The sequence below is a fragment of the Lutra lutra genome, chromosome 1 (genome assembly GCF_902655055.1).
Source record: "Lutra lutra chromosome 1, mLutLut1.2, whole genome shotgun sequence".
NCBI classification, from domain to species: domain Eukaryota; kingdom Metazoa; phylum Chordata; class Mammalia; order Carnivora; family Mustelidae; genus Lutra; species Lutra lutra.
In genome coordinates, this window is record NC_062278.1 from 165,209,004 (window position 1) to 165,235,678 (window position 26,675).

At 44.6% G+C, this 26,675-nt stretch overlaps 1 protein-coding gene across 1 annotated transcript; it reads right to left on the minus strand.

The window, feature by feature from the left end:
* Positions 1 to 1,044: 1,044 nt before the first annotated feature.
* On the minus strand, positions 1,045 to 26,675 carry RPN1 (ribophorin I). The gene is made up of 10 exons (XM_047743258.1): positions 26,347 to 26,675; positions 22,392 to 22,456; positions 19,976 to 20,282; positions 15,571 to 15,780; positions 13,406 to 13,598; positions 8,679 to 8,778; positions 7,009 to 7,147; positions 6,646 to 6,765; positions 2,855 to 3,100; positions 1,045 to 1,668 (listed from the first exon to the last, which is right to left on the minus strand). Exons 1-10 carry the CDS (start codon positions 26,605 to 26,607, stop codon positions 1,486 to 1,488), a joined length of 1,824 nt encoding a protein of 607 aa, XP_047599214.1. The 5' UTR covers positions 26,608 to 26,675; the 3' UTR covers positions 1,045 to 1,485.

Genomic DNA, 26,675 nt, shown 5'->3' on the forward strand with positions numbered 1-26,675 from the left:
AGACCTCTCCATAATGGATGGTAAACCATCCCTCAACCCCGCCCGTCAGTTATGTCACACACAGTGTGTCACATGCCAATCTAAGTATCTAGTGGACACCATAAGGGGACCTTATCGATGGGACAAAACCCCTGCCCCATCACAGCTAGTTCCTGTAATTACACACATCCCAACTGCGTTATGATGTGGAGACAGAGTGCAACAAGATGGCCTGACTCACCTGAAGGGTGAGCAGGAATTACTTTAAGTGAAACAAGGCACAGACCTCAGGGAGAAAGTAGAGGGGGAGAAAGCACGGCACTCATTTAGCACTCCATTCCCCCACCTAAATCTCAGCTGCGTCCATGTGGGCACATGGCCATCCTTGCCCAAAGTTTTCTCCCATCCCTGTTTATGGCCTTCAGCAGTTTGCTTTCAGCCAAAATACCAATCTAAGCATGTCTCACACAGTGATCAGTCTCGCCTTGATTTTAGAATAAAGCCATAAGCCTTGTCAGACCTACAAAACCTGATCTCATTGGGGCTCTTCCCACCTCTGACCCTATGCCCTACACTCTCACCTCACTCTCTGGATTCCCTCCTGGTCCTCTATGTAACTCCTACAGAGCCCAACTCCAAAGACTTCTTTCGGGAAACTCGATACTCTCAAACAAATACTGTCAGGAGAACCCTGTCCCTTTTCCTCATGGGCCTGTCACAATTTGTGATTATGAATTTGTATCTGATCATCTATCTGTCCTCCATAAGAACTAGTGCTCTTTTTCATCCGTCATTGTATCCTTAAAGCCTAGCACAGCATGGGATGCAGAACAGATAAAAAATGGAAGAACAAAGCCCTTGCTCCACTTGCTCCTCTCCTCTGTTCGGCGACCTGACGTAGCCCACTTTAACTCAGTGGCCTCAGTGTCCTAACATGTAAAACAGAGGCAATGCCTGCCATGCAAACTTGCTCTAAGAAGCAAATCCACTATTTAATGAATAAAAAGCACTTGATAAAAGTAGACCTCCAAGTTTTTATGTGATTGTTACCAGAACAAACAAATGTTCAGTCCCCGCTTTATTTTCATTTGGCCGCACATGTTTTTAAAAAACAAAAAACAAAAAACAAACATACACTCGTAAAATACCCAAACATCAGGAACCAGAAAGGCAAAAAACAAGGGGCTTATGGACTGAAAGGATATCATAGGCTTCTTCAGAGCAAAACAAAACCAATCACCTACTGAAAATCTCTTTGTTCAAAACACAAAGATATTTTGTTTTTAATGGGATTTAATTTTTTTTAAAAAAACAAACCCTTTAAAGACAAAAACGAAGCTTCTTGTGTTGCCTATGGCAGGCCCTGGCTTCACTTCCTTGAAGGCCTTTTGTAAAACACAGATGCCAGCATTCAGTGGCCTTGATGGTAGCCCTCTCCCCTTCGCCCCCAACCTGGCATCTGAAAGTGCAGCGCCCTGGGCCCACCCAGAAGGTAACAGTCAGGGGCTACAGAGCATCAAGGATGTGGTCGATCTTGGTGACCAACTCCTGCCGCTTTCCAGAGATGAGCTTCTCGTTCTCAATGTACGTGTCTTTCTTGAGCTTGCCAGCCACCAGCCGCTCGGCTTCCACCGCAGATTTCAGCACCAGCTCCTTGACCTGCGCGTCCAGCTTCTGCATCTCGCTCACCTGGCCGAGGCAAGAGCAGGGCAGAGCTTCAGAGCGGTCCCCGGCCCACACTCAGCAGGGCCCACCACCTCCCCTGCCTACAGACCCCGGAGCTCCCAGAGCAGAGGCACCAGCAGTGGAGGAAGACAGGCCTGGCTTCAGATCCCAGCTCCACTCTCTGTACCGTTAAGCTCTGACCTCAGGCCTCAGCTGTACGGGAGGACCGTGGGGATCGAATGGGAACATATGGGCAATCCCCCAGCATGGTGCCAAGCACACAGTAGGTCCTCGAGGTACGCTTATCTTCTTCTCTTGGGCTGGCCAAATTAGGTCCAGGGACTCAGCTGGGCAGGACTGATGGCGGGGCTGTGGCAGAGACACTGAATGACGCCCGTTATCACCAGCTGGGTGTGAAGCTGAGGACTTCACAGTCAGAATCATTCAACATTCAACAATTACGGAGTGGGCCACAGTGCTAAGCACAAGTCTAGGCTCTGGAAAACTGCAGTCAAGAGATGAGGCATCTGGCCCTCATACAGCCACCAGGGAATACTCGAGCACGTAAAGAGTTCCAGAAAGAGGCAGGTGCTACACAAAACACAGTGGTAAGGAGAGGGAGTACTGGGAGTGGCGTGTGGAGAGGAGGATCATCAGGACCTCTGAGGGGTACCTCTGAGGAGGAGGGGATCCCCTCTTCCTTTATAGGTAACTCACAAAGCAGGTCCCAGGCAGGGTTCTTAGCACTTTACATGCACCAACTCACTTCCCACTCACAACATAGTGAGGTAAGTACTGACACACGAAGAAACGGGAGGCACAGAAGTCAGGTAACTTGCCCATATTGACAAAGTCTGAATCAAATGCCTGATTCAAAGTCTAGGTTCTTCTCAGCACACATGAGTAGCCTGGAGCCTCGCCCAGGCTGGCCTCCGGGAGAGCCAGCCGTTGTTCTCAATAGCAGCCACATGGACAGACAGTGACATGGAGGCTAACAGAGCTTCCCAAAGCCAGCCTGTAACCGAAACCCCCAAATTTCTTGTTCCACTTTAAGGGTTGGCACCATGGGACAAAAGCCAGCAGTGAGCAAGAGCTGCCCGGCATGTGCACCCAGAGCAGCCCCGTGGTGCTCTAGAAGTGGAGGACAATCCCTGAAGGCATGACAAGGGAGGCCAAAGACCCAAGTGACTCCGGGATGGCGAACACTTACTTTGTCGCACAGGTCCGAACCCTCTGTCTTCAGCCTGGACTGTAGCAATGCAATCTCACTGGTCAAGGCCTTGTGCTCTGTCTCCAGGCTCTTCTTGCCACTGTTGAGGGTGGACACATCCCGTGACTGCTTGTACCTATTGACAGTCTCATCAAAGTGACGGTAGAGACCTATTCTCTTGTTGACCAGGGTCAAGACCTGCTCCGTGATGCAAGCCACCTTCATCCTGGCCTCTGCAGCTGGATCCTGTCGGGGAGACATCATGAGTGACAACATCCAGGCCTGAGCCTGCTCTAAGCTTTACCTCCTAAAGAGTACCCACCACTGGCTGTGCAAACAAGAAAAGCGATCTTAGAATGTGAGAGAATCCAACCTTTGCTGACACTAAATCTGGACCAATTCAGCAAAGGGCAGGACTGGACATGAAGATGAAACTTTACTTCAAAGCCCAGCAGGGCAGAGAGGGGATGAGAGAAGGAATATGAATGCTTAGAATACACCATGAAAGGGACAGGTGAAGCGCTAAAGAAAGAGAATTCTTCCTTGTGCAGGTCAGGGAAACCTTCCAGGATGTTTATTATTTCTCTCCCCTTAAAACCTTCAAGAGTTTCCCAGGGCCTAAAGGAAAAGTCTGAGCTCCTTATCCTGCCATTCATGGCCCTTCAGATGAGGCCCTACATACTTTCCGGAATTCTCTCTCATCATGTGTCTACTTCAGAAGTTCTAACTTGGCAGCTCAATGGCCGAATCTAGTCTGCAAATGGTTGATTTGGCCCACAATTGTTTTTTTCTCAATAAATTATCAAAGCTGTAAAACAGGAAGACATATACGTAAGAAACTATATAAACTGACCCATTCGTTCAACAGAATACTCTGCAGCTATGCAAAAATAAATAAATAAATAAATAAGTAATGGGGAAGAGCTCTATGAACTGATATGGGTAATTCTCACAAACTGTTTAGTCAGAAAAAGGGACAAGACATTATACTTGTGCTACCTTTTGTGCAAGAAAGAAGGAGAAATAAGAATTAAAGGATCTCCTTATTTCTGCAAAATCAATCAGGAAGGATATCCGGAGATTGATGAAATTGGTTATTGACAGTAATCAAGTAATCAAGATTAAACAGTACCAGAGGGAGAAACTGCAATAAAATTCAAACAGAAACAAATGAACCTAACTACATTGCAAATGCGTTAACACAGGAAAATTCCACCAGTTACCTTGGAACCCAGTACTCTGACAAGACATTCTCAGTCTCAAGACAAAAAGAACTGCTAACAAAATCCTGGGACTCTACCTGATAGGTCTGGTGTTTCTGCAGGCACAAGGGCAGCAATTCTGAAACTATTTTGTGTGTTTACGGAATTTAACAAATGAATAAACACACTGATTTTGGAATCCAGGAGAGAAGTGAAAACTGTGGAATGAGGGAGGACGGTTAAGAATCCTGTAGCATCAGACTGATGTGAGTCAGCGGTGTTAACTGCTCCTATAAATACCATACCTCTCTCTCCTGACTCTGATGCTGAAAGGCCCAGACGCAATGACACCCCAAAAGCAATGATCACACCTAGCTCCCAGATCATGCTCTCTAGGTACCATTTCCATACTGAACGGAACCAGGACTGCCTGGAGAAAGTACAGAATATACCTGAAACATGCTGCTGTGCCCAATGATAAGGAAGTGCTTGAAAAAATGATGAGACATGACAAAAACAGAAAAATCTGGGATAATCTGAGCATCAAAATAAGTAGCACCAGTGGACAGTTGCCCACAGAGCAAGGTAAGAAGCCAGGAGTCCCAACAAGTAACAACCAGCCAACCAGTCAACGAGGAAGAAAAGCTGCTCCTTCCAGCACAGGGCCAACCAAAGGAATCAGTTTTCCAACCACCACACTAACAGCAGATTCGGACAAGAATTAATATTAAATGCTAGAACTAATCAGTGAATGTATAGGAGAGTATTTATATAGCCTCAAACAGACCATACATTTATTGCAAACAAAAAGACTATAACTTTAACATGAAGAAACTAGGCAGACATCGACTTAGCCAAGTAAGGAGAGTTACATCCCAGCACTGGGACCAGCTGACATCAGGTACCCCTGATGGGATGCCCTGCAGACATGGAACCACTTTATAGCATTCTTGCCAAAAATGCATTATCTCCATTTAATCAGAGAGAAACATAGGATACTCCTAAGTTAAGGGATACTCGACAAAACCCGTCTCTACACATCAGATATGTCAAGGTCATTAAAGACAAAGAAAGGCTGAGGGGCTGTTCCATATTAAAACAAACAAGACAACGAAATGGGATGCATGATCCTCAGCTGGATTCTGAGGGAAGAAAAACAATTGCTAAAAATAATACGGTCACTGGGACAGTCCACCAAACCTGAACACAGCCTGCATGCTGGTTAACAGAGTTACACCAACATAACATTTCCTAAATTAGATCACTCTACTATGGTTATGTTAAGAGAAGATTCTTGGGGGCCTGGATGGCTCAGTGGGTTGGGCCTCTGCCTTCGGCTCAGGACGTGATCTCAGGGTCCTGGGATCGAGCCCCACATCGGGCTCTCTGCTCAGCAGAGAGCCTGCTTCCCCTCTCTCTCTGCCTGCCTCTCTGCATACTTGTGATTTCTGTCAAATAAATAAATAAAATCTTTTTAAAAAAAAGAGAAGTACCCATAGGCTACATGCATGCTTTAGTACTCAAGGGGGTGGAGTATATAAATGTCTCCAAGTTACTCTCAAATGGCCCAGAAAAAATTATATATCAAGAGAGACCAAATGTTAAGTGCTAGGTCTAGACACAAAGTATACGATCGTTATTTTCACTATTCTTGCAAAGTTTCCAGAAATGTGGAATTATTTTATTTATTTTTTTAAAGGTTTTATTTATTTGACAGAGAGATAGAGAGTACAAGTAGGAAGAGCAGCAGGCAGAGGAATAGGGAGAAGCAGGCTCTCCGCTGAGCAGGAGCCCAATGTGGGGCTCGATCCCAGGACCCTGGGATCATGACCTGAGCTGAAGGCAGCCGCTTAACCAACTGAGCCACCCAGGCACCCCCAGAAATGTGGAATTATTTTAAAGAAAAATTAAAAAAAAAAAAAAAAATTAAAAAAAAGCAGGGGCACCTGGCTGGCTCAGTCAGTGAAGCACATGACTCTTAATCTCAGGGTCATGACTTCAGGCCCCACATTAGGTGTGGAGCCTACTCAAAATAAAATTTAAAAAACAAATAAACAAAAGCAGCATTTATAACTTAAAAAGTGGAACTATTTCATAGTAAAACCTCCACTCAGCCCTTCTGTATGACGGGGCTTGCTAGCAGCTGTCTCACAGGGCTACCTATGGAACCAGCCAGATCAACATCTTTGCTGCATGTACCCTACTGCTCCCTGTAGGTTCCACCGAAGCCCTCCCTGCTGTTGCACAAACTCTTCCTTCTAGCTGAACGCCCTTCCCTACTTTCTCTGCCTGTCACCCTCCTCAGGCGAGCCCCACCATGAAACCCAGGCTGCCCTATTTCCACAGTACTCACACCAGCACCAACCCGCCTCACAACCCCGCATGCTCTGTGACCACAGCAACAAGAACAAGGTCTCTCTCTTTACATGAGGTAAGGATCAGCAGAGGCCACAGGCAGGGGAGAGGCTTCCTGGCAACATGGTTCTGCCTTGGGCTTGCTGAGAGGACCCCAGTGCTCAGTCAAGTTAACAAAACAATTATCAAAGACACAAAACGACAAACAAATGTGGGGAAAGCGCCAAGGGGTACCTTTGTGATGGAAAAGTCCAGCCTGACGTAGATGATGACAGTGAAGAACAAAATGTAGAAAGCAGCCACCACCAGCAATGGCTCCTGCAGCATGAGCACCTTGTTGAATGTGTAGTGGACCTAGGGGAGGGAACAAACAAGGAGGACCAGCTTCCACAGGTCTGCAAGGACTCAGACACCCGGGGGCAACAGAGGGGCCTCAGCAGGCCCACTGTCATGCAGGCTGCACCACACACCCCCAGAGGTGACTGTGCTCAAAGCCCTACAGCCCAAGGAGAGAAAGATAAAAGCCAAGTCCCTGGCTCCCAGGACCCTATACTCTGTGGAGGAAGACACAAAAGGCAGAGCAGTGAAGTCACTCACCACTATGTCCTGAATGTGCTGTTCCACCAGATTTTTCTTATAGGCAACAATCACAGGGCGGCCAAACGTATCCAGGTAAGTGTAGTGCAGCTCATCTGGGGCCCGACTGATTTCATACGGACTGTCAACTTGGATGTTCCTGGACGCAGGTAGGAATGAAACACAGACTAAGACAAACTGCACTGACCACCGAGGTTTATTGGCGGTTGGAGAATTCTAAGGCTCAGAGGGCCTTTCAGGATCACTGAGTTCATACTCCACTCCACTCCCCCCCTGGCACCAAGGACCACCAGACCTCCTGGAAACAGCTGACCCGCTGCCAGAGCACCCCGACTAGTAGACCGCTCTCCCGCTGAGGTAACGACCGTCTCCCTGCATATTGTCCTTGCTAGTGCTCGCCAGTTCCAGCCGACCCCTGGACTCACACAGCCCACAAAGCCCTCTGCATACTCCACCCAACAAGACTCTCTTGGGTACCTGAAGGAGCCCCTGAGAAGTCTACTCCAGAAGTTCTTTCTCCTCCCATGACTGAGAACTTCTATAAGGTATAGTGGGACATGTCTTGTTTTCATCTACCTAGATCCACTCTTCCTCCTCTAGGTTCTCACACCCTAGTTTTGCTAGAACTCCCCATCCCCTGTGGAATATCCTCCATAGGAGGAACAAATCTGGTAACCAATCTTTCTGGTGACCAGAGTGGGCATGTGACCCAAGAGAGGCAAGCAGAAGCTCCCCTCTGAAGTGAACCTAGAGCGAAGTGACACAAAGACACACACAGGTGTTTATCATTCATGCCAAGGGCAGGTCACCCATGAACAACTGTCAGTTTCCACCAAATGGACTCCCAGAGATGCTCTGGCTCTGCAACGTACGCCAACAATTTTTTTCTTTTAATTAATTAATTTATTTATTTATTTATTTATTTATTTGACAGAGAGAGAGAGAGCGAGAGCGAGCGATCATAAGTAGTCAGAGGCAGGTGGCGGGGGTGGGGAGCAGGCTCCCTGCTGAGCAGAGAGCCCAATGCGGGGCTCGATCCCAGGACGCTGAGATCATGACCTGAGCCGAAGGCAGGATTAACCCGCTGAGCCACCTAGGTGCCCCTACGCCACCAATTTATAAGAAGCACCTTACCCTTCCGAATGCAATTCTTGCTGCTTACAGTGGCCAAAGAGAGCACTACTGTCTCTGTAAGCATGGAACCCTAATACACCATCCCCCCTTTCTGAACCTGGTCTGACCAGAGAGCATTACTGTCTGTAAGCATGGAACCCTAATACACCAGCAGGACCACCCCCCACCCTCCTCTGCTTCCTGAACCTGGTCTGACCAGCCCAGGATAAAACAGAGCCACTGTTGCTCTTCTTTTTTGTACAAACGCAGCACAAGGGCTACCTGGCTGTCCTGAACCCGCATTCTGTCCTGCTGCAGGTCGTCCCATCCCCTTTGGACGCCTCATCTGTCACGCAGAGGCACTGGGCACTGTGGTTCATAAATCAACCCGGTACCCTCATCTGAGTCTAACGTTTCTGTTTCAACTCCAGTCAGAAAGTCCCTGCAGACCTCTCAGTCAACGCTAGGTGCGAGTACCTCCTCAGCACCCCAGAACACAAGCTTCCCCTTCACTACCAGAGAAACGGGAAGCAGAGGAAAGGAACAGTTGCACTCACTTGGCCCCTTCGGGCAAGATGATCTTCACTGTCAGAGAATCTATCACTTGCTCATCGAACACATGGTCCACGAACCTCATCTTCAGTGCATACTGGTCACCTGGAGAAAGACAAACACATGCAAGAATATGAAAACCAGAGAAAATGACTCAGGAGCTAAAGGCAAGCACAGGGTATGGACACTCTCATCTCACACAGTCAGAATTAAGAGGTGCCATTAAAGTTAATGGACTAGGGGCGGCTGGGTGGCTCAGTGGGTTGGGCTTCTGACTTCAGCTTGGGTCATGATCTCGGGGTCCTGGGATCGAGTCCCGCACTGGGCTCTCTGCTCAGCGGGGAGCCTACTTTCCCCTTTCTCTCTGCCTCTCTGCCTACTTCTGATTTCTGTCAAATAGATGGATGAAATCTTTAAAAAAAAAAATCTGTTAAAGTTAATGGACTAGGAGATTCTGGGAGACAGAGGTGGTGCTGGCAGCATACTTATGGGTCTTCCCCAATTTTTACACAAAGAGAGAGCAACTAGACAGTGAAACCAAAAACCCATGGAACATTTTTTACAAGAAAACTAGGTAAGACAAAGATCTCCATGAACCCCAAAATACAAATGGGGAGTTATAAAACACCAACACACAAACGGCCCATTACTAGTGTCTGTAAAGGAGAAAGCAGAGGGAGCCAACAGGGCAAGTGATAGACCTGAGGAGAGAAGAGCCCCAAAGAGGCCACCACTTTGACTAGAGAAGGAGGCAGGCTGTAGAAAGTGACTGCAGCTCCAGAGTCCTCCCCCAACCCCACATGGTGGGCAAGCAAATAGGCCCATGGACTTGTGAGTCTAGAGCAGTCTAGTCCCTGAGAACTTGGGAAAGCCAGCAGAGCTCCCCTCCCAGGACAGCACCCTAAGCGGAGGAAAAACTGCTGGAGGAAAATCAAAATGGAACCTAACAGGGACAACAGAGCTACAGGAAATGGACAGGGCAGGCTCCATAAGCAAGCTGCCGTATTTAATCAACAGGGAAACTGGGCAGTTACAACACCTCCTCCTAAAAATTCACATTAAACATGAATAACAGGACGCCTGGGTTGCTTGGTTGGTTGAGTGACTCTGTTCGGCTCAGGTCATTATTCTAGAACCTCAAGATTGAGTCCTCCATCAGGCTCCCCACTTCTCCCTCTGACCCTCCCCTATCCCATGTTCACTCTCTAATAAATAAATAAAACTTAAAAAAAAAAAAAAAAAAAAAAAGAGTAACAGAGAGGTGCCTGGCTGGCTCAGTTCATTGAGCATGCAACTCTTGACCTCAGGGTTATAAGTTTGGCTCACTTAAAAAAAAAATTTTTTTAATTTAAAAAACAAAACAAAACAAAACAAAACAAAACTGAGCAACAGAAAAAAGGTACCCCTCACTCTTAGAGTAAGTTATATTTTCAAAAGCTACCAAAAAAGAGAACATCTCGGGGTGCCTGGGTGGCTCAGTTGTTAAGCATGTGCCTTTAGCTCCTGGGATCAAGCCCCGCATCTGGCTCCCTGCCCGGCGGGAAGCCTGCTTCTCTCTCTTCTACTCCCCCTGCTTGTCTCTCGCTTTCTCTGTCAAATAAATAAATTTAAAAAAAAAAGAGAGAGAGAGAACATCTCAAGAGAAAATGAAAACATGCCAGAAATTCATGCCACAAAACTGATTAAAACTGTTCCTGTGGGGCACCTGGGTGGCTCAGTTAATTAAGCATCCAACTCTTGGTTTCAGATCAGGTCATGTTCTCAGGGTCATAAGACTGATCCCCACGTTGGGGTCCATGCTGAGCATGGAGCCTGCTTTGAAGTCTCTCTCTCCCTCTGCACCCCCCACATGCACTCTCCCTAAAAAAAAAAAACTGTTCCCAGTATTTCAAAATAAACTAAAGGTACTATAAAAATGACACAAGTCATTAAAGAGCACTACAAACCAGAATTACAGAAATGCAGAGAAGTAACAGAATGCAGGAAAAATTTCAGGAAATAAATTTTAGAAATAAATTGTTTTAGAAATGAAGGATAAGCTAAAAGGAAGAAGAATAAATAAACACAACAGAGAATGTCTTATAATAAACAGAAAGCAAAAAGAAGCAAAGTTTTCAATGAAGAAAAGACTCAAGAGAAACTACCAAATATTGAAAACAGGCCAAGACTCAACATAGAAATAATAGGAGCCTCAAATGAGAAAACTTACAAAAAGGTTTCAAAAGCTGAAAAAACAATGCAGACCCAAGAACAGTAACACGGCAACCACTGCCAAAACATGTTCCACTAAAAGTTTTAGATTTTAAAGAATCTCTTTCAATATTTATATAAAAAGACTTAAAGGGGGGGCGCCTGGGTGGCTCAGTGGGTTAAGCCTCTGCCTTCGGCTCGGGTCATGGTCCCAGGGTCCTGGGATCGAGCCCCGAGTCGGGCTCTCTGCTCTGCGGGGAGCCTGCTTCCTCCTCTCTCTCTCTCTGCCTGCCTCTCTGCTTGTGATCTCTGTCAAATAAATAAATAAAATCTTTAAAAAAAAAAAAAAGACTTAAAGGGGGAGGTGATTTATAAAGGGGAAAAATTAGATCATCATCAGACCTTGACAATGACATTTTATACCAAAAAAGGAACATATGTCAAGGAAAGACATATGAGCCAGTAATGAGCCATTCCTCAAAGTGGCTTATATGCACAAAAGGCACAACCTGTCATCAACTACCGATGTGTGAGAACTCATTCCCATAAGCCCTGCCTAAGAGAATGAGCTTCAGATCATCAAAATGACTAGAGCTGTCAATGTGAACACTGACATGGTGAGCATTAACTACACCTTAATTAATGTAGCATTAACTACAGCTACTATAGAGGTAAGACCTGAGTTACAAGCAGGGAGGCCCGGAGCACCTGGGTGGCTCAGTCGGTTAGGCGTCTGCCTTTGGCTCAGGCTGTGATCTCAGGATCCTGGGATGGAGCCCCAAGTCAGGCTCCCTGCTCCTCAGGCAGTCTGCTTCTCTTCTCCCTTCTCTCTAACTCTGCCCCTGCTAGTACTCACTGGCTCTCACTCTAAATAAATAAATAAAATCTTTAAAAAAAAAAAAGTGGGGGGAGCACACTGTGTAATAGCTATTTGTTCTGACAAAAGATATACAGTATATGCACAGCACACCTAAACAATGGGGTAGAATAGGGAGAGGATATGCCAAAAAATAAACAAATTCTTTTCAGTAATCACTCTGGAAGTGGTAGTATGATCATTTTTATTCTGAAACTTCTGTGTATTAGGTGTGGGATAAGACAACTAACTAATTGTGTAATGCTCTAATTGTCACCTTCTCTATCCTTCAGAACAAGGACTCTCGATATGGAATTAGATACAGATATAACACAGATATCACACTATTAAGTAACTATATAAGTTCATAATTTTCTTACACACAAATATAATACACACCTACCTCTGGTTAACTGAAAAGGCCTAGATACTGACCAAACTAAGAACAGTATGCATTCCTAGTTCTCAGACTATGGTCTTAAAACATGTTTTTCCATAAGAAGATACTAGGGCTTTGATGAGAAATGGCTGATTCCATGTCTGGGACAGAAAATATACAAACTGGGGGAGGCTGGTGGCTCTGTTGGTTAAGCATCTGCCTTCAGCTCAGGTCATGATCTCAGGGTCCTGGGATCGAGCCCCATGCCAGGCTCCGTGCTCAGTGGGGAACCTGCTTCTCCCTTTCTCTCTGCCTGCTGCTCCCTCTGCTTGTGTGTGCTCTCAAATAAATAAAATTTAAAAAGAAAAAAAAAAGGAAAAGAAAGATAAGATACAAGCTGGGCCAATAATGCCTTTCCTAAGACAGCAAGGAAGGTAACAGCTTTCAATTTGCAAGAAATACAGAAGACACAGGAATACACTGAGTGGCACTTTGAGTAAGAAGTCAGCAAAATCCAGATTGTACACTACCCAATGGCTCACATTCTTCAACAGATAAACTATTTTTTTTTTTTAAATCAGATGGAGGAGAAAACGATTAACAGAAACTCATAAGACATCAAATTTTTTGAAAAGGGCAAAACTAGAGACTCCAGAAACACACACTTGGGTGATAAAACCGAACAAAGTCAAGAAAGCAGTTACTGAAAGTCGGGATAGTAACCACTATTGTGGGGAAGGAAGAGGTACATGGAGAACCTTTAGGCTGGCTGGCTCAGTTCAATTTCTTGGCCTGAGTAAGTGGTGGTTACGAGGTGTTCTAATTGTCATTTACTGAGCTATACATTTTTCTGTGTGGTTTTCTCTAATTTTGTATTTCAAAGGTTTTAAGAAGACTTGAAGAAAACATGGCAAAATGATCATAATATTATATATTATATTATTGATATATATTATGTTGTATAGCATATATAACATATGTTGTATATAGTATATATTATATGACTTAACTGTTATATAATTAAGAAGTGTTAAGAAGAGGACTTTTACTGGACTGTTCGAACTGACTACCAAATGCATGTATTACTTTTATAATAGTAATCTGTCCCCACCCATGAAAAGTTGTTCCTAATATCCCAGCCTTCCAAAAAATAAAATACTCTCTTCCCATCAAAATGACTGGCAATTGTTAACACACACACACACACACACACACACAAAACCACCACTAGAAACAAAAAAAAATGCAGGAAATGAAAGAAAGTAATAGTCTCTCCCCTTTCCACTCCCTAACTACTGAAGACTGACCCAAATTGTAGAGGTACTCATAGCTTGGGAGGTTGTAGCCAACGATGTAATGGGTCTTCCACCCGCCGAACAGAGGGAAGCGAGGCCGGATTTCCATCTCTACAGAGTCGTCCAAAATAAGGAGGTGGCTGGTGGAAACGTTGCCAATCTCATCCCGGTAGTAAACGTCCTGGGCAGCAGCAGGGAGGATGGTCTGCAAGAGAGGGAAAAAACTTACTCACGGGAGATGATCCTAAAGACAGAAAAGACCTCCTGCACCAAGAACCTGCCCATAGCACTATTTAATTGGAAGAATCCCCAAACCGGGACAACCTAAAAAGAGGTCTATCTAGCCTCCCCCAAGGCTTCAAAATTTCCAGATATTACATCTATTTCTCAATCATGGTAAGTAAATAGCTAATTCTCTTAAATAATAAATAATGAAGACGATCATACCTACCTTTATGAACACTGAAGGATTAATAAAAAGATAAAGATAAAAATAATCTCTAAGTTACTCTGGAGGGAGAAAAACTAAAAATGGGAGAAATTCCATTAAATTGCTAGGTAGTAGGGTTACGGAGGGGTTTCTCCACCTCATATTCTTTACTATAACTTCCAAATCTGTAAGAGTATTTTCATAATCAGGAAGAAATAACTCATTATGAAGAAATAATTCATAATGAGCCCTTCTGTAGTACGAAGTACAGATGACCCCTGGACGACACGGGTTTCAACTGTACAGGTCCACTTACACATAGATCTTTTTCAGCAGATAGAATAAATACTATAATGTATTTTCTCTTATGATTTTAACATTTTTTCTCTAACTTATTTTGCTCTAAAAATACAGTACAGGGGTGCCTGGGTGGCTCAGTGGGTTAAGCCTCTGCCTTTGGCTCAGGTCATGATCTCAGGGTCCTGTGATCGAGCCCCGCATCAGGCTCTTTGCTCAGCAGGGAGCCTGCTTCCCTCTCTCTCTCTGCCTGCCTCTCTGCCTACTTGTGATCTCTCTCTCTGTCAAATAAATAATTAAAATCTTTAAAGAAAAAAAAGAAGAATACAGTACAAAATACATACAACATACCAAATATGTGACAATGGATTTTTTTTGTTAATAGTATGGCTTCCAGAAAACAGGAGAATATTAGTAGTTAAATTTTCTGGGTGTCAAAAGTTATATCCAGGGGCACCTGGGTGGCTCAGAGGGTTAAGCCTCTGCCTTCAGCTCCGGTCATGGTCTCAGGGTCCTGGGATCGAGCCCCACATCGGGCTCTCTGCTCAGCAGGGAGCCTGCTTCCCCACCCCCTGCCTGCCTGCCTCTCTGCCTACTTGTGATCTCTCTGTCAAATAAATAAAATTAAATAAAGAAATAAATAAAGAAATAAAATTTGGGAAAAAAAAAGTTATATCCAGATTTTCAACTGTGCAGGAGGCTAGTGCCCCAAACTCTGTTTTTCAAGGAGGTTTTCAACTGAACATGTTTTCAGTTTTTGATTATACCTGAAAATACAAGATTTCATTTATTAAGACTAAAAATATATAAAACGTCATATACAATGTGATCAAGTATCTTTTAAAATTCTGGGTGGTGGTATAGTTTTTCCTTTCTGTATTATTCAAATATTCTTTTAAAAACAGGGCCTATGGGGCGCCTGAGTGGCTTAGTCATTAATCACCTGCCTTCAGCTCACGTCATGATCCCAGGGTCCTGGGATCGAGCCCGCATTGGGGTCTCTGTTCAGTGGGAAGCCCGCTTCTCCCTCTCCCACTCCATCGCCCCCCCACTGTGTCTCTGTCAAATAAATAAATAAAATCTTAAAAAAAAAAAAAAAAGAACAAAAACCAAACAACAACAACAAAAAAAAACACCATGGCCTACTTTGGGGCACCTGGTTGGCTCAGTTGGTATAGCACATGACTCTCGATCTCAGCGTTGTGAGTTCAAGCCCCATGATTAAGAGAGATTACTTAAAAATAAAATCTTTTTAAAAATGGCCTCCTTATACAAATGGGGTCATTTTTTTTTTTTAGACTCTTTCTGTTGGTTCTAACCTTGTGAACTGAACTACTTGAACACCAATCGATCCTAAACAATGGTCCATATTTAGATACTTTCAAAAAGCCAAAGGGGAAATGTGATAAAAGGGTACTTTCTCCCGATGTCCATGTTGCACACCCTGTACCTTAAATGAGCGGATGGAGGCTATTCCACTATCTGGTTGTCTCTGGTAATCATAGCGAGAAAAAGGTCCCTTTAGCACAGCCCCCGTGTGCTTCAAGTCCACATTTTCTTCCACAGCGATGTTACCCCAGTGAGAGACCTCAATGACCCGGGTCATGCTGGTGATAGTCAGGAAAGGGCTGTTGTTCTCATAATGTACTTTAAAAGTATCCTGGAGAGAAAGGAGAAAAGTTGTTCCAAGTCTAGGTGACAGATGAATCAACACTAGTTTCAAATACAATGGAGACAATCCATACATCAGCAAGAGAATGGCTCCATTATGGTGTATCTACTGCACACTATATTCTAAAATAATGCTTACTACAACTTTTTAATGGCATATGGAAATAAATATTCATGATGTATTACTAAATGGAAAAACAGGCTATACAAAATTGTTTTAGGTTCCAACATAAGTATCGTTTGTACTTTAAAAACAAAAACTTCTACATGCCACTTATCTTATAGCCACCATAGGCATAAAAGAACAAAAAGAACTTGAAATGAAATACAGGAGAAACCCAACACGGTAAGAAACAGAGTTCTTAGATTGTCTCTACTTTCTCCTTGTAGTTTTTATTTTCAAAATTTCTACAATGAGGTTTTCAAACTGCCTTTTGAATAATTTTTGCAGTTTTGCAAGAAAATGAAATCTTAACCTATAATAAAGAAAAAGTCTGACAAGGTATATATATGATCTCCTAAAGACATAAAGTCTACCCAATGAGCTAGCAAATAACCTCAAAAATGAGGATGATTCATGACACTACTGGATTTTTTTAACATGGAGAAGACTTACCCAGGGAAGTTCCCAGAAGAGAGACCTGTTTAGCTAACTGTATGGAGCTAACATAAATATACGTGTCAGTGGGGAGCCTGCTTCTCTCTCTGCCTCTGCCTGCTTGTGTTCTCCCGTGCGTGCTCTCTCTCTCTCTCTGATAAATAAAATCTTTAAAAAAAAAATGGTTTACAGGAGGGGCGCCTGGGTGGCTCAGTGGGTTGAAGCCTCTGCCTTCAGCTCAGGTCGTGATCCCAGGGTCCTGGGATCGAGTCCCGCATCGGGCTCCTTGCTCAGTGGGGAGCCTGCTTCTCTCTCTGCCTCTGCCTGCTTGTGTTCTCCCGTGCGTGCTCTCTCTCTGATAAATAAAATCTTTAAAAAAAAATGGTTTACAGGAGGGGCGCCTGGGTGGCTCAGTGGGTTGAAGCCTCTGCCTTCGGCTCGGGTCATGATCTCTGGGTCCTGGGATCGGGCCCCGCATCGGGCTCTCTGCTCCACGGGGAGCCTGCTTCCTCCTCTCTCTGCCTACTTGTGATCTCTGTCTGTCAAATAAATAAATAAAATCTTAAAGGAAAAAAAAAATGGTTTACAGGGGCGCCTGGGTGGCTCAGTGGGTTAAAGCCTCTGCCTTCGGCTCAGGTCATGATCCCAGGGTCCTGGGATCGAGCCCCACATCAGGCTATCTGCTCGGTGGGAAGCCCGCTTCCCTTCCTCTCTCTCTGCCTGCTTCTCTGCCTACTTATGATCTCTGTCTGTCAAATAAATAAATAAAATCTTAAAAAAAAATGGTTTACAGGGCACCTGGGTGGCTCAGTGGGTTAAAGCCTCTGCTTTCGGCTCAGTCATGATCCCAGGGTCCTGGGATCAAGGCCCGCATCAGGCTCTCTGCTCAGCGGGGAGCCTGCTTCCCCCCCCTCTCTCTCTGCCTGCCTCTCTGCCTACTTGTGATCTTTGTCTGTCAAATAAATAAATAAAATCTTTAAAAAAAAATGGTTTACAGGGGTGCCTGCTTGTGATCTTTCTGTCAAATAAATTTTAAAAATCTTTAAAAAATGGCTTACAAAAGTAATTTAAAATGTTTAGAAATGTTTGTCTAAGCGGCAAAAGCATCATGTAATATTTTATACATGATATGATTTCCACATTAAAAAGCCCCTATGCTTAGAAAGAAATGACTATTATGTCAAAAGTGGATGTCAACTGGCATCAAATTTTCCTCTGTATTTGCCAAATAGTCTCTCATGAGCATTTTATTAATTTAAAATGGAGAAAGTCCAAAATCCAAAATATTCAAAATTTAGAAGCCTACATCAGAGACAAACAAATCCCTGCCTCCAACATAAACTGAATCACTCAGTTTTAAATAAGGAAAAAAAATAAATATGCAGTTAGAAGAAACACAACTCATGAGACACCTGGGTGGCTCAGTTAGTTAAGCGGCTGCCTTCGGCTCAGGTCATGATCCCAAAGTCCTGGGATGGAGTCCCACATCGGGCTCCTTGCTCAGCGGGGAGCCTGCTTTTCCCTCTGCCTGCGTCTCTCCCTGCTTGTGCTGTCTCTCTCTCGCTGACAAATAAATAAATAAAATCTTTAAGAGAAAAAAAAAAAAAGAAAAGAAACACAACTCAGACCAACCAGTCCCTCAGCTCCACAGAAGCATGCGCCCCAAAAGCTCTCCGCACCACAAGGTGGCTACATCAGGAATCGAAGAGAGCCACTCTCACTTCCCCTGGCAAAAACCCGTGAGTCCACAGTACACACAGGGTGCTACTTTTTGAGAAAGGGGGGAATATAAATTTACTATAATCTGCGTATATTTATAGAAAAAAATTAGAAAGATAAACCAAAAGCTAATATAAATGGTCACCAAGAACAGACAGAAGGGAGAAGTGGAAGCAACAGTTCTGTGAATATACCTTGTTACATAATTTTGGCTGTTTTCATTTCAAAAAATTGTATCAATTAAAAAAAGATTCTTGGGTGCCTGGGTGGCTCAGTTGGTTAAGCAACTGCCTTCAGCTCAGGTCATGATCCCGAAGTCCTGGGATCGAGTCCTACATCGGACTCCCAGCTCCATGGGGAGTCTGCTTCTCCCTCTGACATCCCCTCTCATGCTCTCTCACTCTGTCTCTCTCTCAAATAAATAAATAAAATCTTAAAAAAAAAAAGATTCTTAAACAGTAGAAAACGACCCGAAATGAACAGATGTGAAACTAACATCTGAGAGACTGAGAAAACAGAAACAATTATTTCAAGTGGCACTGGAAGTATTTTGACTGTACATCCTCAGTGACATACGTTCTAAACACAGAAATGCATGCACAGGTCTTAAATATCCATGTATTTCGGAGATGATAATCAAGTACGTAGGCTAAAAAGGCATGATTCCTAAGATTTGCTTTAAAATATTACAGCAGAGGAAAAAAAAAAAGAGTGCTGGTAAGTGTAGTAATATTCTGATACCCACAGATCGAAGTGATAGGTGTATGGGAAGTTACTGCACCATTCTCTATACTTCTGTATACGTTTGAACTTTTCCATAACAACAGTCTTTTTAAAGCCTTGATTGCTCCCTCTCTGTTTAAGGCCCAACTCCTAGGCTCAACGAGGCAGCCCGCTTTATTACCCCAGCAGCCACCCCAATCAGCACAGCACCTGGTCTCCCATCTTGGGGCCTCCACCCACAATGCCTTGTTCTCTCCTCCCCCAACCCTGACTTCAACCCTCCAAATGCTACTTTTTTATTATTCTTTTTTAATGTGAGTATATTTGCTAGAATTGTGCTACATACAACTTGCCCATCTTCCCTGGAAGCTAATTTATTTGTAATCTAGTAATTTAGTTTCACTGATTGTCCTCGTCTATAGCTAGAGAATAAAAAAAAATTTTTTAACTATGTTTTTAACTCTGATTCAATGAAATGAATGATCTTATTTAATACACTATCTACAGAGCCTAGGAAATAAAGATGGTGGGTCAGTAAGTAGTCCTTCCCTTCCCTAATCCCCTTTTCCTCCCCTGCCCTTGCATTTGATGCCTCTGTAGCTCTGCAGTGGCAGCATCCTTCAACCTAGTCTTTACCAGTTATAAAGCTACATATTTTGCCACTTCCTACCTACCTCAATACTTTTGTTTCTCAGTGTACAGAGAAGTTGGGAAAGGGGAGAAGATGACTGCTGTTTGTGGGGCTCCCTCAGAGACCTCAGCAATCTCTAGTTATCACTGTCACTGGCTACTGTCAGGCTTCCACAGGTCCTAAGTGCTGATGCAGTCATTCAACTCAGCTCATGTGTCATTGCTTCAAAAATCCAAGTCATGAAGTTTATGAGGTTCAGGAACTGCCATGTTTTTCCTTATTTGAGCCCTTCTTAAAAATCTTCCTACACCTCCCAGCCTCTAACTGTACTCCCAAAATGAGAACAGTGACCCCCACGGCATCATTTCACAACAGGTGAAAATCTCTGGGATGATCTTAAAAACGACTTTGGATTTACACCCATCTCACAGCGCCAAGCCCATCCACTAGCGGTCACTCCAGAAGACGTTCTCTCAAGTCGGCAGGGACAGACTGGACTCCACACGCACCTACCTGACTATAAGCAGGGATGTCTCTGAAAGGTCCATAATCCAGGAGGTCCTCGGAACGCGTGGGGTTCCCCAACTTGGTGTAGCTCTCTACATTTCTGGAAGCAAGCTTCACACGCATCGTCTGTGTCTTCGTTGGATAGGGAGAGTAGAAATAATGGTTCCCCTCAAACACGACAAACTGTTTCTCTGACTGGGTGATCTGGGTTGGATATGGCTGAAGCACGTGGGTATAGACTGTTTCCACAATGACTGAAACCTTGGCCCCAGGATCAAGAGCAACTGGGAGCTTGACTGTGAAGAATCTCCCACTGGAGGAAGAACAAGGCAAGAAAATTAAGAAATGAAGGGAACCAAAAACAGAAGTAGCAGCTCGAAGTCATGGCAACATTTTGTACCCAAGATAAATGCAGTTACCTTTAAGAGATCACCTTTAACCCATTAATTTAAGCCTTTTAAGACAAATGTCTGGGAATACATTTCACAGTTGTTTATAATAACAAGAATACAGTGGTGCCTGGGTGGCCCAGCTGGCTGAGTGTCAGACTCTTGGTTTCAGGTCAGGTCATGATCTCAGGGTCCTAAGACAGAGCCTTGTGTCAGGCTCTGTGCTCAGCAGGGAGTCTGCTTGAGAGTCTCTCTTCCCCTCCCTCTGCCCTCCCCATCCCTGCTCACTGGCCCAAACTCACTCTCTCTATAGCAAATAAATCTTAAAAAAAAAAGGAAAAGAAATATAAATTCTCATTGGCAGTCAGAAGCAGCAGCTAATGAAGGCTTCTGACTGATGAAAGGCTAGGCAGTCAACACAGAGCTGACTATACTGGTGTCTAAGGAGCACATTTTGTTTTCATGGATCAGAACAAAGATATATACATTGTCATGTTAAGGTTGCAGGATAAACGACTTGTTTAATGTTGCCATTAAGCTTTATACAGGCAGGTCAATAAATTTAACATTATCCCATTTATACACTTATGTAAAATTATATATAAATGGGCATATGCATAAAGAAAACAATAGTATGTCATATTCTCCATTTCAAAAAATTCAGAACTAATGAGAAAAAAATTCTTTTAACTTTGCCAAACAAACCAAATCAAACAAAAACAACTCTGCCAAGCAGGGAGACCTGCTTTCTGAATCATGTGGGAACCGAGAGCTGTAAGGCTCAAAGGTTTGCTGGTCAGGAATCAAATATTTTATTTCTTTTTATGATAAACTACAGCATAAGCTAATGCTGTCTGCCTCAGCAAATAGGACTTTTTAACCTTGGCACTGCTCACATTTGTGAGTGGCTACTTTTGTGCTGGGAGAAGGGACCTGTCCTGGGCATTGCAGCAGGTTCAGGAGCATCCCTGGCCTCAACCCACGAGATGCCAGCAGCACCCCTCAGCTGTCACTAAAAACGTCTCCAGACATTGCCAGATGTCCTGGGCGGGGTAGGACACAACTGCTCCCTCCTCCACTTTAGAAGCACTGAGAATAGGGGCGCCTGGGTGGCTCAGTCCTTAAGCGTCTGCCTTCGGCTCAGGTCATGATCCCAAGGTCCTGGGATCAAGCTCCACATCAGGCTCCCTTGCTCCACGGGAAGCCTGCTTCTCCCTCTCCTGTTCCCACCGCTTGTGTTCCCTCTCTCACTGTGTTTCTGTCAAATGAATAAATAAAATCTTTAAAAAAAAAAAAAAAAAAAGAATCACTGAGGCTAAAAAGTTCTTCCTCCCACATCACTCACTGAACAAATAGTTCAATGCCTAATAAATACCATGCAAAATACTGATAACTGCTGAAGCTGGGTGATGAGATATATGGGGATTCTTTATTTGGTTCTTCCTGCTTTTTATGCGTTTTAGAAAATATCCTTACTAATTACTAAGTGCCAGGCCATGCTAGGTGCTGAGGCTAAAGCAGAGAACAAGTCCAACCCCAGCCTTCAGAGAGCTCAGCCTTGCTCCCTCCGAGAAGTCTCACATTCAATGCCCTGAAGGCTCAAGAGGAGATAAGGGGAGTAGAGCTGTCTGCCGTTTGGAAAGAGGATGGTAGCCAACAATAGATGGGAGGCTATCTACTGAGGCAAACAGCTTGCAGTTCTCACATACCATACCGGTTCTCCATCCACTGTTTGGGGATCCCTATCCTCACATACATTAGCAGACCTGACCTGGTACGGAAAGTAGCTACCTTCCTGTAAAACAAACTGCCACTGTGAGGGGCAATTTTTAGCATTAGTAATCAGAAAAGACGTAACTGGGTCCAGAATACATTACAGCCTGTTGCTTACTTACCACACACTATATTAATTGAAATAGCCTCTAGAACACCAGGTACTTCCTCAGCAACTCTCCTACCTTATGATTCCAACCAATAGGATAACCTATAACAAGAAGGGGCACGATATATAGATATTCTGTTTGGTTGCTTACCTTTTACCCTTAATTTTGGTTTCTCGTACTTCCAAATTGTTCTCCTCCTCATCTTCTCCCTTCACCTATAACAGGACAAAAGAGGCTATTCTTTTTATTAGGTCTTTTAGCCTCTAAATTTGGGTCAACAGTTAACCAACTGCCTTAGAATAACCACAGTAAAGTATTCAAACTACAAGAACACTTTAAAGACAACTCTGGTAACAATCTTTTTCCATATGAAACATAAGAACATAGTCAAAGACTTATTTTTGTACTGAGTTGTAAACTCTATAAATACATATTTTCCTGAATGACCAAACACACACATATAAATAAAAATTACACTTACACTTTACATTTCCCAACACAAAGGTGACATTTTTCGTCTCCATTTACATTCAAACACACATTTGCATAGAAAATAAATATTTTTTACTACAGTAGTAAAAAAGTCTCACACGTGGCCAAAAATGGCTCTACTTGCATGTAAGCTAACAGTGGGTAAGTCCAACAGCTGCTGCTTGTCACACTCCCTCATGCTCATCCTTCACTGCAAAAGGAGGTGTAACCAGAAAAAGAATGTTAACTCCAGCAGTATCTCTGCTGAGAAAGAGCAGACACCCTGAATCATGAGACAGTGGAGCAGACTCTAAGGAAAACCTAATACACACTGTTGATCTCTTTGCCAGGCCAAACTCTAGTAGGACTGAAGCACTTATTCCCAATAGGGCACAAAGAACTGTAATGCAGAAGAAGCTGTTTTTAATATTATAAAATGCCTAAAAGTGGGTGCCTGGCTGGTTCAGTCTTGAAACATGTGACCCTTCTGCGGAAGTTTGAGCCCCACATTGGGCATAGAAAATACTTAAAAATAAAATCCTTAAAAAGTGTTTAGGGGTACCTGGGTGGCTCAGTAAGTTAAGCATCCAAGCCTTGGTTTCTCTTGGTTTTGGCTCAGGTCATAATCTCAGGATCATGGGACTAAGTCCCACCATTGGGCCCCCGCACTCGGCAAGGAGTCTACTTGTCTCTCTCCCTCTGCTCCCCACCCCTGCTTGCACTCCCTCCCTCCTTACGTCTCTCTCTCTCCCAAATAAAAAAAATTCTTTTTAAAAAAAATTTTAGGGGTGCCGGGGTGGCTCAGTTGTTAAGCATCAGCCTTCGGCTCAGATCATGATCCCAGAACCCTGGGATCGAGCCCCACATTGGGCTCCCTGCTCCGGGGGAAGCCTCCTTCCCCCTCTCCTACTCACCCTGCTTGTGTTTCCTCTCTCGCTGTCTCTCTGTCATATAAATCAATAAAATCTTTCAAAAAGAATTTGTTAAGGGTCATTTGGGTGGCCCAGTGGGTTAAGCCTCTGCCTTCGCACAGGTCATGATCTCAGGGTCCTGGGATCGAGCCCCGCATTGGGCTCTCTGCTCAGCAGGAAGCCTGCTGCCCCTCTCTCTCTCTGCCTGCCTCTCTGCCTACTTGTTATCTCTCTGTCAAATAAATAAATAAAATCTAAAAAAAAAGAGAAAGAGAATTTTTTTATTTATTTCAAAGAGAGAGACAGTGAGAGAGGGAGCACAACCAGCGCGAGTGGGAAAAGCAGGGTTCCCGCCAAGCAGGGAGCCTGATACGGGACTTGATCCCAGTACCCTGGAATCATGACCTGAGCCAAGGCAGACACTTAACAACTGAGCCACCCAAGCACCCCTAAATAAAAATCTTACCAAAAAAAATATTTTTTTTAAAGACATCACCATTGTCCCTTCTAACCAGTTCCTAAAATTCTACATGGAAGGCTGAAGAGAAATCCATTGAAAAAAACTTGGGACACCTGGGTGACTCAGTGGGTTAGGGCCTCTGCCTTCGGCTCAGGTCATGATCTCAGGATCCTGGGATCGAGCCCCGCGTCGGGCTCTCTGCTCAGCGGGGAGCCTGCTTTCCTTTCTCTCTCTCTGCCTGCCTCTCTGCCTACCTGTGATCTCTGTCTGTCAAATGACTAAATTAAAAAAAAAAAATCTTAAAAAAAAAGAAAAAACTTCTAGCAACCTTATCAAGGCCTCCTATCAAGGTCTCCAAGTCAATTGTTGATTTGGACACACCCTCTTTGCTAAGTCTAATATCCAGTTACAATTCCCATTGAGACAGGGGTGTAAAGGAGTACATATATCCATTTATAGTGGGGCTATAAAATTAACAAATGATTTTGAACAAATCTGGTGATGTGGCTGCAGGTCTTACATCTCAACACAACCATACCTCAGAGCCACCTACGCCAGAAGACGCAATGGGGTCAGTGAAAGAGCACACAAAGTCTGAAACTAACCTAAGTCCCGATTCACTCATCGCTCTAAGAGCTAACATGGGGTTTACACAACTTAACTCCTCGACTGCACTCCTCACCTGCAGTAAGCCTACACCTCAAAGGGCCATCATGAGTGTTAAAGAGAATGTACTTAAAACACCTACCACAACACTCTACACAAAGTAGATTGTGAATGGGACCTGTCTGCAGTAATCTGCCTTTCTCCAGTATGATGGCAGATAGCTTCTGCGGCTGTCTTGTTAAACTATGGCAACTTCAATACATCATACTAGTTTTTTGTTTTGTTTTTTAAGATTTTATTTATTTGACACAGAGAAAGACAGAGAGCACAAGCAAGGGGAACAGCAGCCAGAAGGAGAGATAGAAGCAGGCTCTCTGCTTGACCAGGACTCTGGGATCATGACCTGAGCCAAAGGCAGGTGCTTAACCAACTAAGCCACCCAGGTACCCCCCAGAACTAGTTTTTATAAAAGAATGGGATTTAACATCAAGACAATCAAAGGTGGCAGCATACATTTAAATGAAATTTTGTTGGTTTTTTTTTAAGATTTTATTTATTTATCTGACAGAAATCACAAGTAGGCAGAGAGGCAGGCAGAGAAAGAGAGGAGGAAGCAGGCTCCCTCCGGAGGAGAGAGCCCAATGTGGGGCTCAATCCCAGGCAGAGGCTTTAACCCACTGAGCCACCCAGGCACCCCTCAAATGAAGTTTTGATCCATCTTTTAACAAACCTTTGAATAAAACTGTGCATTCCATCACGGACAAGGCACAAAAAGAGGAATCCCTTCAGAAGTATGAATCTCTATAAACCCAGCTTTATAGCTCCAGATTCAATCAAAGAGCAAGATGTACTTAGAAGAAATACGACACTGTAATAACTATTCTCTCAACAGATAATTGGGTAATCACTTAATGAACATTACCTAATGAAAATAGTAATAAAAAGCAAACCTATGAATATGTAGGCCAACATTTTCTTTCCTTGAGAGTTGTAAAAGCGTTCACTGAAATGCTGGGGAAGTACATAAAGCAAACTTCCAAGCCATATACTGCTGAAGTGAAAAAATGAGAACCGGTAGGGGGAAGGGAGTGATTCCGGCCTGACCTTTCTGTACAGTTTAAAAGAGGTTTTATTACCGACATGACTTCTTTAAGGAGAGGAACAAAATTTTAAAAGCGTCATTAGCAACTTTACGTACATGACAGTAGCAACGGTTTCAAATTACAAACTGGAAAATACACAACGTTACATTTCTGATTTTATTGGATGACGGCTAGAAAGAAGCACCAACTATGGGCCACTGAATTAAGGGAATGTAGATACTCATTTGGGCTCATTTCTTCGTCCTCCGGTTGGGCTCCTGCATCAAGTCGTGGGAAATCAAAGTTCGGTGCACCCCCGCGCCCCGATAGGCCCTTCGCAGAGGCGGCCACTCCGCTGTTCTCCTCCGGCAGGGCGGGTAACGGGGGATCCTCCGCGCTAGGCCAGCGCAGGTACTGCCCGCCCGCCCAGAAGGGGTCCCCTCGGGGGAGCCGGGGGCAGTGATCCGACGGCGGCCCACGTGGGCGGCGGCCTGGCTCCAGCAGGCTTACGCTGACGTGTCCGCCGAGGATGCCGGGCGGGCACGCGCCGACCCCCGCCGCTCGCCCGCACTCACCTGCACGCCGAGGTGCGCCAGCCGGCCCTCGAGCTCGGGCTCCAGAGCCAGGAGGAAGGAGGCTGCGCGGGACGTGGAGCCGCCGCCCAGGTGCGCCAGGACCACCTCGGCCGTCACCTTGGCCATGTGGCTGCTGAGGTCCACCGTGCGCTTCACGTCCTCGTTGACCAGCAGCGGTGCCTCCGGGGAGGCGCTGCTCGGCGCCGGGCTCAAGGCCCCGAGCAGCAAGAGCAGGAGCAGGCGGGCGGTGGGCGCCTCCATGACCGGGACGAGCTGAGCCGCAAGCCGCGCCGAGCGCTGCCGCCGCCCCGCCTCCGGCCACTGTGCAG

What these genes read in the sequence shown, in the direction of transcription:
- RPN1 (XM_047743258.1), bottom strand. Translation starts at nt 26,607, where the DNA reads ATGGAGGCGCCCACCGCCCGCCTGCTCCTGCTCTTGCTGCTCGGGGCC. An exon ending in ATCTTGCCCGAAGGGGCCAA is followed by an intron (nt 7,148 to 8,678) that starts GTGAGTGCAACT and finishes ACCTGCGTCCAG; the next exon opens with GAACATCCAAGTTGACAGTC. An exon ending in GTTCGGACCTGTGCGACAAA is followed by an intron (nt 1,669 to 2,854) that starts GTAAGTGTTCGC and finishes TGCCTCGGCCAG; the next exon opens with GTGAGCGAGATGCAGAAGCT.